The sequence below is a fragment of the Castor canadensis genome, chromosome 11, assembly GCF_047511655.1.
Source record: "Castor canadensis chromosome 11, mCasCan1.hap1v2, whole genome shotgun sequence".
In the NCBI taxonomy this organism is placed as follows: Eukaryota; Metazoa; Chordata; class Mammalia; order Rodentia; family Castoridae; genus Castor; species Castor canadensis.
In genome coordinates this window covers 105139071-105155273 of record NC_133396.1, presented here as the reverse complement: position 1 = coordinate 105155273, position 16203 = coordinate 105139071, and the positions used below count along the sequence as shown (strand labels likewise).

The window sequence follows — 16203 nt, the reverse complement described above, 5'->3', positions numbered from 1 at the left end:
AATTTAAACAAAATGATGTGTATGTGAAAGTTTTCTTGGAAAGGGCCTAGCATCACATAGCACTAAGGCTCTAGAAAACGTGACTTGTACACAAGCGCCTCAACCCTTCAGCTTCCCCTTCCAAAGATTTCCAGTTTGCAAATCCATCTCTCACCAGCCCAACATTCACTGAACACCTGCTGCCACAGTGCTGGGGTCGGGGGACAGATGAGCAAGCTAAAACCTCCCCTGCCCTCACAAAACTCAAATGACTTTAGGGGCAAGGCCTCAGGAACTAGAAGTCACTCCCTCATACTTGTGCTCCCTATCCCTCTCAGCAAGATCACTTTTGAGATTGAATATGGTTGATGTATTTTCTACACGTGGAACATTGAAACCTGTCAAAATCATCTTAAGAAGGGGGAGGGGAAAGAGGGAGAATAATGGAGGGGGTGAACCAAACCAGGGTGCATTATATGCACGTATGGAAATGACGCAACAAAACCCCCTGTACAAGGAGGGTTTCTTTAAAAAAGATCATTTCTGGGGGCGGGGGACAGGAGGGAGAAATGGCCCAAACAATGTATGCACATATGAATAAGTGATTTTTTTAAAAAAGATCATTTCTGGGGGGTGGGGATGTGGCTCAAGTGGTAAATCACCTTCGAAGCTCTAAAAAGAAAGGGAGAGAAAGAGAGAGGGAGGGAGGAGGAGGAAGAATGAAGAAGAGAAAAAAGATTACTTCTGGTTTGAGATGTAGCTCAGTAGAAGAGGACTTGCTTAGTATTTGAGAGGTCCTGTATTTGAAAAGGAGGGAAGGAAAAAGGAAGGAAGGGTGAGTCACCTAACTAACTAGGATCCCATTGCTTTCTTAGGAACACTAATACTTCTCATTTTCCATCAGGTTTCAGTTCAAATGTTACCTTTATCAAATTTCCCACTTAAATTATTGTATTGTAGTTGCAAGTTTTCTTTATTGTCTGTTACCCCAATAGACCATAAACTCAAAAGAGTAGAGACCCTGACTGTCATTTTGTTCTCTTCTGTGTTTGTGCCTAGACTAGTGGGTAGCTAATAATAGGTGCTCAATAAACATTCATTGAATGAATAAATGTACAAAGTCCATTTCTTTTCTAGGTATCCCAAACTACTCCAAGCAGCCTTTTGTGCACAAACTCACCCTTCCCCCTCTTCTTTACTGAACTGGAAGCTCTTACCTGTAGGCCCAAATCTACCCTCATTGTCAGAAAGGATGACATTCTCCTCTAATGCCTTTTCTGTCGGCTGATTCAGCAGGGTGGTGCCTGTCCCTTTAATCTAGGCCCCACCTGCTCTGGTCGGACAGGTTTGGAGACACAGGTAAAGGGAGGGAGACGAGAGAGAATACTTGCAGAGCCAGCAGGGAGCTGGGCAGCCACTTTCCTGGATACTGGGGACCCACCTGCTCTCTCCTGATGAAAAGTAAGAGGGTCTCATTGGTCCAAATGGCAAAGGTAGGAGGACCCTTGAGGTAAGGAAGGGAAAGCTGTGAGATAAAGGGTGACAGGGGAGGAAGAAAGAAAAGAGAGAAGGCATGGGACAGCCATATTAGACCTAAAGTTCAGAATGGACAGACCCGCGCCCTGGGAGATGAATGAGGTGGGCTAATGTGTTTGGAAACTGACCAATCACCTAGATCGGAGACAAAAGGACCCAGTGCTCTACAACTGCCAGCAATTCAAGACAGATTTATTGGCAAGTCACTGGTATCGGTTGTCAGGAGAGTTCCAAGCAAGACTCTTTGGGAAGAAGACGAGATAGGACATTGGAGGGGCAGCTTGTCTGTCTTACAGGAAGATCCTTGGTGGGAAACAAGCTTTTGGCAAAGTTCTAGATAATTCCTCTTCATTCCATTCCTGCACTAGGGTTGCCATGACTTAAAGGGTTTTGGTGGAGGAGGTAGAAGGCGTGGGTAGAGCTGACTGAGGCCATAGCTACCTGGGCCTGTGCCCCCTGACTCACCCTTGTCTGCTGGATGGCATTTGATGTTGAAAGGGTGCCTCCATGTCAGCTGCAGTCACTGCCCTGCATCTCCCTCTGTTTCAACACCTTCCTCCGCTCTGCTTCTTGTTCTCCCTAAGGACCCAGAAGTGGCCAATGGGGAGCTGCCCTGGAAAGTTCTAGTTCTAACAAACTGTCCTAAGAACAGAAGACAGGTATAGGAGGCCCTCAGGGGTGCAGGCTCACTTTTGTAATCCTAGCTACTCAGGAGACACAGATAAGGAAGATCACAATTTGAAGCCAGCCCCCCACAAATAGTTTGTGAGACCCTATTTTGAAAAAACTCATCACAGCAAAAGGGCTAGCAAAGTGGCTCAAGTGGTAAAAGCTCCTGGAGGCCCTGAGTTCAACCCCAGTACTGCCAAAAAAACAAACACAAAAAAACCCCAGAAGACAGGTTTTTGACAGAACTTCCCTTTGCTCCCTCCAGGATAACATGATCTTGTGGTAAACCCCAGAACTGAGGCCCCAGGATGACAGAACCTGAGACCCTGGTCCTGCTGGAAGTGAAGGGGCCTGAGGCCTCGGAGAAGAGCCCACCTCAGGCTTTGGTCCCCAATGGCCGGCAGCCAGAGGGGGAGGGTGGGGCTGAGTCCCCTGGAGCTGAGTCCCTCAGAGTAGAATCTTCAGTTGGGTCCCCCATGGCTAGAGAGAGGACTGAGGATGGTCTAGACAGCACAGTAAGTGAGGCTGCTACTTTGCCCTGGGGGACTGACCCCCAGCCCAGTGCCCCATTCCCAGATCCCCCTGGCTGGCGGGACATTGAGCCAGAGCCCCTAGAGTCAGAACCACCTATCAAGTCAGAGGAGCTATCTAAAGATGATGACAACCTGCTACCTGAGAAGGCAGCCCGGGCTTTTGTGCCCATTGACCTACAGTGCATTGAGCAGCATCCCCTGGAGAACCTCATTGTGCGTTGTGAGGCAAGCAAGGGTGAGAGCCTGAACTTCCTGCCCACCCGGGTCACTCCTTCGGAGCCCCCAGAGCGAAAATGGGCTGAGGCAGTTGTCAGGCCACCTGCCCGGTCCTGTGGGAGCTGTGGGAGCTGTGGAGGTCGTGAGGGGCTGAGAGCTGTGGTCTCAGTGGTGGCCGCACTCATCCTCTTCCCCTGCCTACTGTATGGAGCATATACCTTCCTGCCCTTTGATGCCCCACGGCTGCCCACCATGAGTTCTCGCCTGGTCTACACACTGCGCTGTGGGGTCTTTGCCACCTTCCCCATCATTCTGGGTGAGTCTGATCCCTGGGAGAAGGGGCAATGGGGAACTAGACTCAGGGGGGCAAGGCCTTGATGGCCTGGAGAGGAAGGTTTCTCTCCACTCAGCCTGAACCCTTGAGGGCCTCCCATACCTGTCACTCTGTGTATCCACCTCTTCCCAGGATTGAGTGGCTACCCCAGTGTAGAACCCACGCACCCTCCACTGTGAACCTTATCCCAGCCTTCCTGCCTATTCTGACCCTATGTACTTCCCATCTTTCCCAGGGCTCCTGGTATATGGACTCAGCCTGTTGTGCTTTTCTGCCCTACGGCCCTTTGGAGAGACAAGGCGGGAGGTGGAGATCCACCGGCAGTATGTGTCCCAGTCAGTCCAGCTCTTCATCCTCTACTTCTTCAACCTGGCTGTGCTCTCCACCTACCTGCCCCAGGATACCCTGAAGCTGCTCCCTCTGCTCACTGGTCTCTTTGCCATCTCCCGGTGAGTAGGGGCTGGGGATGGTCATGGGGGAGGTGGGGCTAGAGGAGCCAGGCATCTGAATGTCTGTAGAGCCAAGGTCAGAGGATTTCTGGATGTGTGCCCTGGAAGGATGAGTCCACTTTCTCTCTTGCACCCTACCAGGTAACAGGTGGCCAAACTCTTGTCTTCCTATGGAAAATTGATTCCAGAGACACATACACCAACATAGAACTGGAAGGCTTTCAAATGTCATTTATTTATTTGTTTATTTATTCATTTATTCACTAACTTACTTTTGGTGCTTGGGCCCAGAGCCTTGAACATGCTAAGCATTTACTCTACCACTGAGCACCCCCAGGCTTGGGTGCCATCAGTGCACCCATTACAGCCACTCTGCTCTTCTGTGGCACTCTGGTCATATAGCTTCAAATTTTGCCCTCTACCAGCCCAGGCAAAGAGTTCACAGACCTTATCTTCAAAATACCCAACACAAAAAAGTACTGCCAAAATAAAATAAAATTAGTTTCTAGGTGAATACCAAATGCTCCATTCTTTTTTCCTTTTTTTTTTCTTTGCAGTACTAAGGTTTGAACTCAGGGTCTCATGCTTACAAGACAGACATTCTACCCTTTTTTGTGTTTGGTTATTTTCCAAATAGGGTCTCTAGAACTATTCCTGGGTTGGCTTCGAACTGCAGTTCTCCTGATCTCTACCTCCTGAGTAGCTTGGATTATAAGCGTGATCCACCAGCACCTAACTACTACTTCTTCTTCTTCTTTTTTTTTTTTTTTTAAAGTGTCAGTTCTTTTTAAAGCAACCTATTTTTAAATGTCCTGATTAAACCAGGCATGGTGTTCACACCTGTATTCCCAGCTACTTGGAAGGCTGAGGCAGGAGAGTTGTGAGTTCAAGACTAGTCTGGGCAGAGTTAGCAAGACTCTACTTCAGAAAAACAACAGGGCTGGGATCTTGGGATCATGGCTCAACAGGTAGCCCTTACCTAGCATGCTCAAAGTCCTGGGTTCAATTTGAAAAAAAACAAAAACAAAAAACAAAACAGAACTATATAAATCTGGGCTCTGGTTACTCATGCCTATAATCCTAGCTACTCAGGAGGCAGAGATCAGGAGGATTGCAGTTCAAAGCCAGCCCTGGGGAAATAATTTCTAAGACCCTATCTTGAAAATACCAAATACAAAAAAGGGCTGGCAGGGTAGCTCAGGTGGTAGAGTGCCTGCCTAAGAAGCATGAGACCCTGAGTTCAAACCCCAGTACTGCCAAAAATAAATAAATAAAAGATCCTAATTGGACCTTTCAAAATCCCCCCCCTGCCCCGCCACACACACATACAGTAGGGTTTCAACTCAGGGTCTAGAGCATGTTAGGCTAGTACTCTACCACTTGAGCCAAAATGTCCAATTTTTAAAGATCCTAGTTGTTAGAGAGTTCTTCTATTCCTCCCCTTCCCCTCCTCCTTCCTCTACCTTTCTTCCTTCTCCTTGCCTTGTACTTGCTAGGCAAGGGCTTTACCACTTGAGTTATGAGCCTGACCAGAAAGTTCTTTCTACAGTAATATGTTAAAAAGTTTTGCCTTTGACTCTGTCCTCCAGAATTGCTTGGGACAAACTCAGATATCTGACAACAGCTCAATTCCTCTGGCTCTAACACCGTGCTCCCCTAGTCATTAAATGGCCCTGACCGTCATTGTCCTGGATATTTTCCTCTGGGCAGGAAATCTCCTTGTCAATGAGGAGAGACCCCTTAGTCAAGAGTACTGAGCTCCAAGGGGTAAGGCACCTGCCTAGCAAACATGAGGCCTGGAGTTTAAACCAGTACCACAAAATAAATAAATAAATAAATAAATGAGTACTGAGCTCTTCATAAAAATGGAGGCCACATTAGTTCTCATGGTAGTGTCATTACTCTCCTTTCATTCAGAGTTTGCAGTCACCCTGAAGCCCTTAAGGGTGTTTTTTGTTTATTTGTTTTCTGGGAGTTTTTTGTACTACGGATTGAACCCAAGGCCTCAAACATCTAAGCATGAGCTCTACCACTGAACTAATCTCCCAATCCTAAAGTGTTTTCATATGAATAGCTGTTAACAGAGAAGGCACTTTTGAGTGTCTGAAGCCAAATGCAGCTCTTCACTCTTTCCTAATACATTTACTCTGTTATTTTTAATACCAGATTGCAGGTAGCTTTAACTGCTAAAACAGTCTTCCTGCTGAGCTAAAATTAGTCTTCTTGTCACTTTTGTTTTTTTTTTGTGGGACTGGGACTTCAACCAGGGCCTACCCTTTGAGCCACTCCACCAGCCCTTTTTTGTGATGGGTTTTTTTTTTTTTTTTTTTGAGATTGGGTTTCATGAACTATTTGCCAGTGCTGGCTTCGAACTGCAGTCCTCCTGAGTTGTGCCTCCTGAGTAGCTAGGATTACAGGTCACTTCTGATTGTAATCTAGTGGTCAGCTATCCTGCCAGCCTCCTGACCATCATGCAGCCTTGCATTTTCTCCCAGTAGATTTTCCCAAGATCAATATATTCCTGCTCATGTAATGCAACCTCCCATCTCTGACTCTGGGGAATACTGGTCTCAGAGAGAAGTTAGCTAAAGTAGTAAGAATCAAAAAATAAATAAAATAAAAGCAGTAAGAATCATCAGGCAACTGAAGGGACGTTCAACGATTGACTGGTCCACTTCCCATTTTATAGAGAGGTAATCACAACAGATTAGGTGAGAAGAATTGCTCAGGTCTGTCAGCAACAGTGGGAAGACTAGAACCCAGGCCCCTTCCCTCTCCCATCCAGGGTCATCTCTTCTCTACCATGGGCAAGTACTTTAACCATCTCGTGCCTCAATTTCATTATCTATAAAATGCAATTGTTGTGAAGATTAACAGAGTGCATTCACGTAAGAGTGCTTAAAATAATCTGCCACTTCTAAGTGCTTGCTAAACATGAAGTCTTACATCCTGCTGCCTCCTTGTGCAGTAGAGAGGCAGCATCTTCCTCCCTTAAAAGGAGAAGATGCATGTCAATTTTGTAATAAGTCACCTTTCATATATTAAGAGGAAGTTTTCCTCCTAAAGTTTCTTAGGGTGTGGATTTTTCAAGATTTTTTTTTTTTTTTGGAGCCAGAGTCTTGTTAAATTGCTTGGGTTGGTCCTGAACTTTCAATTCTCCCACCTCAGCCTTTCTAGTGACTGGTATTACAGGCATACATCAGTGTACCCAGCTAAGAAGGGAGATTTTATTGTGGCTGATCCATCACTCTGGGCTTCAAGCCCTCCTATTTATTTATTTATTTGAGGCAGGGTCTCACGCTGTAGCCCAGGCTGGCCCTCAAACTCAGATCCTCCTGCCTCGGGTTCCTGAGTGCTGGGATTATATTACAGGTGTGCACTAACATTCCTGGCCCTCAAACCACTCCCCACCTTTTTTTTAATTGTTGTGCTGAGTTGGGTTACATTGTGATATTTACAAAGGTTCTTACCATTTTATCAAATATATCATCCGTCCACCATTCTCCTTTATCCCTCTCTTCCTTTTTTTTTTTATTTTTTAACATTACTAGGGTTTGAACTCAGGGCATGGTACATGCTAGGCAAATGCTCTATCACTTGAGCCACAGTCCAACCCTCCTCAAGCCTTGTTAAATCTGGCTTCTTTTTTCTCTTCTTCCTCTCTGCCCCTCCAAAACACTGAAAAAATGGGGTGATGAACATTCTTGGGTTCAAATTATGGCTTTGCTATTTCCCAGATGTAAGCCTAGACCCCTTTGGAATCTTAGTTTCTCCATCTGCAAAAAAGGTAAATACAAGGCCAAGTGCTGGTGGCTTACACTTATAAGCCTAGCTACTTAGGAGGCAGAGATCAGGAGGATCACTGTTCAAAGACAGCCTGAGTAAGTAGATGGTGAGACCCTATCTTGAAAAACCCTTCATAAAAGTAGGGCTGGTGGAGTAGCTCAAGGTGAAGGCCCTGAGTTCAAGCCCCAGTACTGGAAAAAAAAAAAAGAAAGAAAGAAAGATAAATACATTAGAATACACTGAAGCTGGAAAAGAGTAAGGAAACTATATACTGATATAAAATTATCTCAAAAACGGACACTGGTCACTCATGCCTATAATCCTAGCTACTCAGGAGGCAGAGATCAGGAGGATTGTGGTTCAAAGCCAGCCCTGAGCAAACAGTTCAAGAGATTCTATTTTGAAAAACCCTTCACAAAAAAGGGCTGGTGGAGTGACTCACGGTGTAGGCCCTGAGTTCAAACCCCAGTACTGGAGGGAAAAAAAAAAAAGTCTATCATACTTCTCAAAAGGAAAAGAGAAAATACAACTGTTGTCATTCAGGTTAGAAATGTAGTGAAGCACTTGCCTAGCATGTGGAAAGCCCTGGGTTTGATCCTCAGCTCTGCAAACAACTTGTTCATACATGCATAGAAAATCACTCAGTGCACAAGAAATCATAATGATGCTTGGGGTGAAGTGGGGGAGAATAGTGTGGTAATCAGTAAAGGAAGATATTTTAATATACTCACTGAATTCTTCACCATGCAAATGTATATTTCAAAAGTTTTTAATTAAAATTTGAAAAGGGGAGAATATACTCACATCAGAGAGATGTGGGAAAGTAAAAATTAAATAATGAACATACAGTAATTAGCCATGTTTCTGGCACATTTTATTTATTTATTTAATTTATTTATTTTTGTGGTACTGGGGTTTGAATGCAGTGCCTACATCTTGAGACACTCCACCAGCCCTTTTTTTATGATGGGTTTTTTTGAGATAGGGTCTCGAAAAGTATTTGTCTGGGCTGGCTTTGAACTGTGATCCTTCTGATCTTTGCCTCTTGAATAGCTAGGAGTCACTGGTGCCTGGCTTCTGGCACATTTTAAATACATAAACTTTGACTGTTTTTAGAAGTACCAGCCATGTGCACCAACTCCCATCTGCCTTTTTCATTCTCTATTTTCTATCCTTGGAGAGTAGCCTGACCTTTGTCATGCCCCCCACAGGCTGATATACTGGTTGACCTTTGCTGTGGGCCGCTCCTTCCGAGGCTTTGGCTACGGCCTGACGTTCCTGCCACTGCTGGCCATGCTAGTATGGAACCTTTATTATATGTTCATTGTGGAGCCTGAGCGCATGTTCACTGCCTCAGAGAGCCGCTTGGACTACCCGGACCACGCCTCTGACTACAGGCCCCGACCATGGGGCTGAGCTGCTTAGTTAAGCACGGTGGGCCCACCACACTTCTCTCGGTCGGTTGCAGGCCCCTGAAACCTCAGTGGAAGGAACACTACTACTGCCCCATAGAGGTCCTGTCCCATTCAACAGAGCCTGGACTGACTCCTGCCCTCCCTTACTCAGTAGCTGCTGTTGCCCTTCATCTTTGGAGCCTGGGACAGTCATAAGGGAGAGATTTCTTGCAGGGAAAGAGGTAGACAGCCATGTGCCTTAAGGATGCTGAGGACAGAGGCCAAGACACAGGGAAAAGCATGGTTCCTTTCTGAGCAGCCTCCAGGACCATCTCTGTGCCAGTTATCTAATCAGAGGAACTCAAGAGAACTGGAAAAACCACCCATGTCCACAGATAAAAGCTGGCACTGGATCAAATAAGATTTTCACACTTGATGACAACTTTCCTAGGGGCCTGGGTTCAGGATTCTATTACTGGCCTTAAGGACTCTATAGCCTCTGTCAAGATTATTAGGCTGCTGCCTCTGTCCAAAGCTGCTGTCTCCTCCCTTCCAAACTGTAGGCCCCATTGTTTCCCATCTCCAAAATTCCCAGAACTCACATCTCCCGTGGGAAGAGAAGGGCAGGAGATCTGCCTCCCAAGAGGGCTGTGTGTGTGTATGTGTGTATGCATGCGTGTGTGTGTGTGTGTGTGTGTGTGTGTGTGTGTATAACCACACATATGGTGGCTGGGGATTTGTCAGAAGGTACAGTGGCTGATGTTAACCCAGTGTGTTTGGGTGTACATGTGTATATGTGTAAAACAATAAATTACTACCAGTCTTTGTTGGCTCTTTTTGTTTGTACCCTACTAGCTCAGTCTCTTGTCCTTCCTTGTTTGATTCCGACTACCCCAGAAACCTCCCATGTTGGGGGTGGAACCTTGTTCCATGGGAAGAGAAAACTAGGCCTGGTAAGGACAGAAACTTGCCTTCCAAGCCTATCTCTTAGCTCTCCCATTCCTTCCAGCCAGTCCAGCCCAGCCCAGCAGCACTCACATGTTAAGAGACTGGAAACTTATGGGGGAAAAAAAAATCTATTTCATGCCTTCTAGGGCAGCCACCCAGTCTCTCACTGAGACCTTCAAGTCTCATTCAAGGGAAACGGGGTGAGGAGAATGACACAAGGAGGCAACACTAAGGGGACCTTGCTTTTGGTAATAACCTTGGCCCTGGCTCCTCCTCAAGCTATGAAGGAAGCCCTACCAGGAGCTGATGTCTGAGGTTCTGTGGAAAGCCAAATGGAAGAAGAGAGGAGACAGCTGGAATACTGAGCCTCCAACCTCCAGGAGGTTGATGCACAGCAAGGCAGGTCCCATAATGTCCTTCCTTCTAGAGAGTGGGTTTCAGTTTATAGACTGGTAGTCTGAGTACTGCTTGTGCCGCAGTAGCAGAACCAGGCCTCCCCCCAGCAACACGAGCCCTGGAGCACCCAGGGCTACTGCCATGATTCCCAGGACTAGTGGAGACAAGGAATCCACTGGAGGGGGGCCAACACCCAGAAGCATCGACCTAGAGCAAGAAGGGTGAAAAATAGAAGTAAGCAGGCTTAGGAGGGAAGGCTGGGAGGCTCAGCTCTCCTCCATTTTGTTCCCCAAAACCCTGAGTCCCAACTCTGACTCTTACCAGCTGAGGTAGTGTTGGTCCCAGTAGCCAGGGCCTGTGGAAGCCCCAAATGTCAGGTTGAAAGCACAGAAGTTACTCTGAGACCCAAAGAAAGCTTGGACAATGGGTGACTTGGGGAGAGAGTATGCCAAGGTGGGGTGAAGAGGGGAAGCATGGCAAGGCAGGGCTGATTCTCGGCCTCCCTGCTTCTTGGAGAAAGCTACTGGTCGCCACTGCACGAAGCCAGAAGGGAGGGAGCCCCAGAGCAACTGGTCCAACTGGGGAGAAAGCCAAATGAAGCAGGGTAAGGGGGACCATCTGTGCCCAACCCTTTCTTCCCCCACCTCTCCCAGACTCCATCTGTCATGGCAATGACAGGCAGTTATGCTAAGGGTGTGGTTTTAGAAACACAGGCTATTTGCAACAAGGCTCAATCTCTTCTGTCAAAAGATGGAGATGGGCTGGATGAGCAAAGAGTTCCAGCCCTACCGGTCTGCACTCAGCTCCTTCCTCTTGCTAGAGGTAGGTCCCTGTGGAGATCCCACCTGCAGAGCATGAATCATACTGCACTGCCTTTTGTCTGTTTCCCTTGAGGGCAGAGACTGGATGGGAGGAGGGGGAGGGGGAAGGAGGACGTTTATTACACAGTGCCCAGCACTTAAAGCAAACAGAGAAAGTGATGCTAAGTGATAAGTAGTTGAAGAACTTTCTGAGGTCCTGACAGGGTCCCACCTACATTCCTATCCATCTGCTCCATTGGAATCCTGACCTGGAAGACAGCAGGTGCATATTCATCATCGATGGAATGCTGCTTCCGCATTGAGGGGCAGTCAGGGCCCTGCCCCAAAGTGGCTACCTCCAGCCCAAACAGAGAGTGGTTTCCTCGGGGAGAGGCCCCAACCAGGGTCACTTCTAGCTGGCAGGTATCTGCTGTATGCAGGAGGCGAGGCGACTGGGCAGGTCGGCCAGATCTGGAAAAGGCCTGGACCTAGGAGGCATTGGAGGTGTGGGAAGGCAACTGGATGTTTATGCTTGAGGTCTACCCCCTTCATTAACTCCAACCCTCAAACCAGCCTCTTGAGTTCCTTCTGTGTCCCTACACCCTCACCTTGAAGGCTAGGCTGCCATTTGCAAAAGCCTTGTTAGGGTCGTGCACAGGGTGGCCTCGAAACGTTGTGCTCAGGGTGGCAGGATCCAATGAATCAGTGATGTTGTTCCAGAAGAACTTGGCCAAGGAGTATGGAGGATATGGTATTCCTGGGAGGTCTGCTGCCACCTCAGACATGTTGGTGCTGTCAAACTCAAGCAACTGGTAGTGGGTAGGGTACAAATGGGCTTGTTTCCATCTGGTCTAGCTTTCTGTAGAATCACCCCTCCCACTCATCCCTATTCCCAGACTCTCACTTCTGAGTCTATCTCACCCACCCCTAGTCTTCAGTTCCTCCCTCTACTAGTTGGGATGAACTCTCTTCTCTGTGCTCTTCTTGATTTCCAACCTCCCCCTCCCACTGCCTCCTTACCCTGGTGAAGACAAGGGCAGAAGAAAACTGGATGCTGTCCTTGGGGAGCACCAGTAGGCCCCCATCAGGCTCAGGGGATAGCAGGCAGCTCCAGTTGACACTCAGGACACTGTGGGGGGTGTTGGTGGCCACTAGCACCACTGCTGGAGGCCCCAGGCTGCTCCACACATAGTGTAACGTGGAGTTGGTACCCACTGCCCGGATATGAAGCAAGTTCTGGGGGAAGCCTGGCAAGCTGTGGATAACCTCCAAAGATACCTGGAACATGGAATAATAGTGGAGAGTACAGAATCAGGGAAAGACAGGCAAAGAAGCTTGACAGTAGGAGGAAGGGATTTGGACAATGCCAGGGCAAGTGTGGGACCTTGGGGATCCAGACAGGAAGAGTGTGTGTGGGAGCTAAGGGAATCCTGGAATAAGGGGGAGAAATGAGGTGGAGGAGGGATTAGGGGGTAGATTCAAGACTTCCCTAATTCTGGTAGGGAGGAGGTAAGAGCACAGAGCTAAGAAGAAAAAACAAACAAAAAACCTAACTCTTGACTGGACCTGGGTCACCCATGACTGATACAGGGTACAGACTTCACCAGAAGGCAGGAAGCTACTATATCCGCTCCACTACATAATCCTTTTCCTATCATCCATGGCTGCTCTGCCGTGTCAGGCCCCCGCTTTCCTCCTAGGTTGGCTGAATGTTTCTTTTTTGCAGCTACCCTCCACCTCTTGATTACCCCAGATTCCAGCCACCCTGGAAGGGTGGCATTTCCTGAAATCACTACTGCTTTAGTCCCAGAGTGCTCACCTGGCGGGTCTCCTCTCCCAGCAGGCCGAAAGGGGCTGCAAACAAAAGTTGACTCAAAAGGAGCATGGGGCCGCGGGCATACTGCCCCCAACCCCAGTGGGACTCCCCACAGTCACACATGGAGCAGTAAGTTGAGCTGGCGGAAGAGACATCAGTCATGTGACCTGAATTCAGCTGATCCTCTTAAGAGGGCGGGGCAACCACACCAGTTCTTAAAGAGACCAGTAAACTTAACCCAGATTTCAGCATGAGTTGGAACAGAATCAGAAAGATTGGGAGTATATCATTCCCAAGCAGGCTGGCAAACAAGGCATTCCAAACCAGATGTGCAGACATACTCCTACCTTTCCTACTCAGGTAGTGCCACTGAACCTATAGTGAGTGTGTCTGGATTTAAAATCTAAACGGGATCTGAATAATACAACTCTGGTAGGAAGATCCAGAGAAGAACCCTTTGAGGTGAGATGAACCCCAGAGGATTCTTCTTGTCAACCTAATATTTACTGGACACCCAGGAATGCAGGTTTTTGTCTTAGAAGAGCTCACAATGTTATAGAGAAGATACCTCAGAAAATAAGATATGAGAGCAATACAACTAATTGTTCAAAGTGGGAGGTCCTGGCTGAATGCACACCTTTTGTTGTTCTTGTTTAATTTTAAATATCTAGCTATAAATGCATATGGCACAAAATTTGAAAGCATTTATTTTTTCCAGTACGGGGGTTTGAACTCAGGGCCTTCACCTTGAGCCACTCCATCAGCCCTCTTTGTGAGGACTTTTTTTTTTTTTTTTTTGAGATAGGATCTTACAAACTATTTGCCTGGCCTGCCTTCGAACCTTGATCCTCCTGATCTCTGCCTTCTGAGAAGCTAGGATTACAGACATGAGTCACAGGTGCCTGGCTTAGTTTGCTTTTCTACTTCAGGACTGTTTTGTATTAATGTACTTCAGTTGTAGCATTCTCTTTGCAGGGGTATGTTCCATGTACATGATTAGTCAGAACCTTGTTGATATAGCAATATTTTGCTATGGCAAACAACACTGTAATATCCCTATACATATATTTCATATATTCACAACCAATTGTATAGGATAAATATCCAGGAGTAGGGATTGTTAGGTCATCTTGCCCTTTGTGATGCTTATTAATAAATTTATATTCATACCATATTTAGGGTCCATTTCTACACACCTTTGAAAGTGTTTGCCAAACAGGGTTTGTATTTTCCTATAAACACATTTATGGATCTCTTCATGTGTTAGTCAATAATTTTTGTCTCCCTGGAGCTATTTGTATACCCTTTGCCTATTTTCCTAAAGCGTTTTTCAAACTTAGGGCTGGGTATCAAACCTAGGGCTTCATGCATGCTAGGGACAAGTGCTCTGCAACTGAGCCACATTGCTCTCCTCTGCTCAGACCAACGCTTTTTCTTTTTTTTGGTAGGACTGGGGTTTGAAAGAGTTTTCAGCTTACAAAGCAGGCAGCACTCTGACTGAGCCACGCTTCCAGTCCATTTTGCTGTTTTTGTTTTGTTTTTGTACTGGGGTTTGAACTCAGGACCTCACACTTGCAAGGCAGGCACTCTACCACTTGAGCCACTAGACCAGCCCTATTTTTTTCTTTGAGTTTTTTTGAAATAGGGTCTCTAGAACTATTTGCCCAAGGTGGCTTCAAACCAGGATCCTCCTGATCTCTGCTTCCCAAGTAGCTAGGATTACAGGCATGGGCCACCAGTTTCCGGATTGCTCTGGTTATTTTGGAGATAGGATCTAGCAAACTATTTGCCTGGGCTGGCCTTAAGCAGCAATTCTCCTGATCTCAGCCTCCCAAGTACTTTAGGATTACAGGGGTGAACCAATGGTAACCGCCCAGCCTTTTCTTAACTGCCAAGTTCAAAGTTCTTTTGCCTTTGGAGCCCAGCCTGGCACTGAACTTTCGATTCTCCTGCCTCCACCACCTGAGATGGGATTACAGGCATGTACCACCATATACTGCTCAAAGTTCAAGATTAACCAGGGCTGGAGGCATGACTCAAGTCGCAGAGCACTTGCCTAGCAAGTGCAAAACCCTGAGTTCAATCTCCAGAACAGGAAAAAAAAAAAAAGGTTCTCCCTCTCCCATGTTTTAAAATGAAGGTTTCCTCCTACTATTAGATAAATAAAACCTCACATTTCTTGTAATACTCCTATGGTTTCATTTTCTATGTTTAAATCTTCCAGCTGTCTAGAACTAAATTTGCTATAATAGAGGGATCAATTTTCATCTTTTTCTTCCAAACTGCTACTCCAGGATAAATGGTAAGTTTCCTCAAAGACTCATTTTCCTTGAGGGGAAAAAAAAAGAAAAAACTTTTCTAAGTTTCAACTCTGGGACATAAAGGAGAATAAAAACAAGGCTTGGCTGAGTACAGAGGATTTTAGTAGTCAGGAATTCAAGGGCTGCTCTCCTCTTCCCCACTCAAAAGAATACTGTTTTATGGGGGAACTTGAATCTAGGAGCTAGAAGAACAGTAAAGTCAAGGAGGTAAAAAAATTGTGTCCATGGAATTACTTAATTTAGTGAATATGGTTCATATTGGCCTTTAATCACTGTTAAATTATGGAAAGCAAAGAAGTATGAAAACCAGACTGAAACGTCCAGACAGATCTCACATGCCACAAGGATTTACAGACTTTTGAGGTAGGAAATATTCTAGGTTTAGAAATGAAAAAAAGTGAGTGATCAATGATAGCAAGATATACACTATTTGTTTAATCACTAATGCTGAAACCAGAACGAACCCAGACAAAATAAAGGACAAATTGAAGAATCTACAAAGTGGGTCCAGCTTCTTCAGGACCTCTGTAATTCTTTTTTGGGGGGCATGGGGGCAGTACTGAAGTTTGAACTCAGAGCCTTGCTAGGCAGGTGCTCTATTGCTTGGGTCGTACCACCAGCCCTCCTCAGGTCTTATGAAAATTGTTTTGTAGTACTGGGGTTTGAACTCAGGGCCCCACATTTGCTAGACAGGCAATCTTAACCCTTGAGTCACTTTGCTAGTCCATTAACAGTGTTTTGTATGTGGTACTGGGGATCAAACTCAGAGGTTTGGCTATGCTAGATAGAGTACCCTAGGACTGAGCTGTATCTCCAGCCCCTTAGGAGCAGTATTTCTTCAAGATCTTATTTGTCAGTCTATTTGAAAAGTTATCCTTCACTCCGAAGGACTTAATAGCTTTGAGCTGGGTGCCAGCAGCTCATGTCCATTCCTAGCTACTCAGGAGGCAAGAGATATGGAGGATTGTGGTTCAAAGCCAGAACTTGGCAAATATTGTTTAAGAGACCCTATCTCAAAAAAAAAAA

The 16203-nt window shown here is 46.3% G+C and overlaps 2 protein-coding genes and 1 non-coding gene across 7 annotated transcripts; 2 read left to right on the top strand and 1 right to left on the bottom strand.

Moving 5' to 3' along the window:
* Positions 1-1331: 1331 nt before the first annotated feature.
* Positions 1332-9719, top strand: Tmem79 (transmembrane protein 79). Of its 3 annotated transcripts, none has more exons than XM_020169825.2 (4): positions 1332-1440; positions 2450-3249; positions 3503-3716; positions 8714-9719. In XM_020169825.2, the coding sequence occupies exons 2-4, from the start codon at positions 2493-2495 to the stop codon at positions 8916-8918; spliced, it is 1176 nt and encodes a 391-aa protein (XP_020025414.1). In that variant the 5' UTR covers positions 1332-1440; positions 2450-2492; the 3' UTR covers positions 8919-9719. The 3 variants fall into 3 exon arrangements, with proteins under 3 accessions (XP_020025414.1, XP_073903966.1, XP_073903965.1); XM_074047865.1 differs by having other exon boundaries at positions 1334-1472; XM_074047864.1 differs by having other exon boundaries at positions 1340-1489.
* On the top strand, positions 4903-4975 carry Trnal-aag (transfer RNA leucine (anticodon AAG)). The gene has a single exon. It is a non-coding gene; the product is annotated as a tRNA-Leu (tRNA).
* Glmp (glycosylated lysosomal membrane protein) lies at positions 6379-13033 on the bottom strand. 3 transcript variants are annotated; one of them, XM_020169824.2, is made up of 6 exons: positions 12860-13033; positions 12061-12318; positions 11649-11849; positions 11310-11528; positions 10562-10818; positions 6379-10447 (listed from the first exon to the last, which is right to left on the bottom strand). In XM_020169824.2, exons 1-6 carry the CDS (start codon positions 13016-13018, stop codon positions 10282-10284), a joined length of 1260 nt encoding a protein of 419 aa, XP_020025413.2. In that variant the 5' UTR covers positions 13019-13033; the 3' UTR covers positions 6379-10281. The 3 variants fall into 3 exon arrangements, with proteins under 3 accessions (XP_020025413.2, XP_073903964.1, XP_073903963.1); XM_074047863.1 differs by lacking the exon at positions 10562-10818; XM_074047862.1 differs by lacking the exon at positions 11310-11528.
* Positions 13034-16203: the final 3170 nt, after the last annotated feature.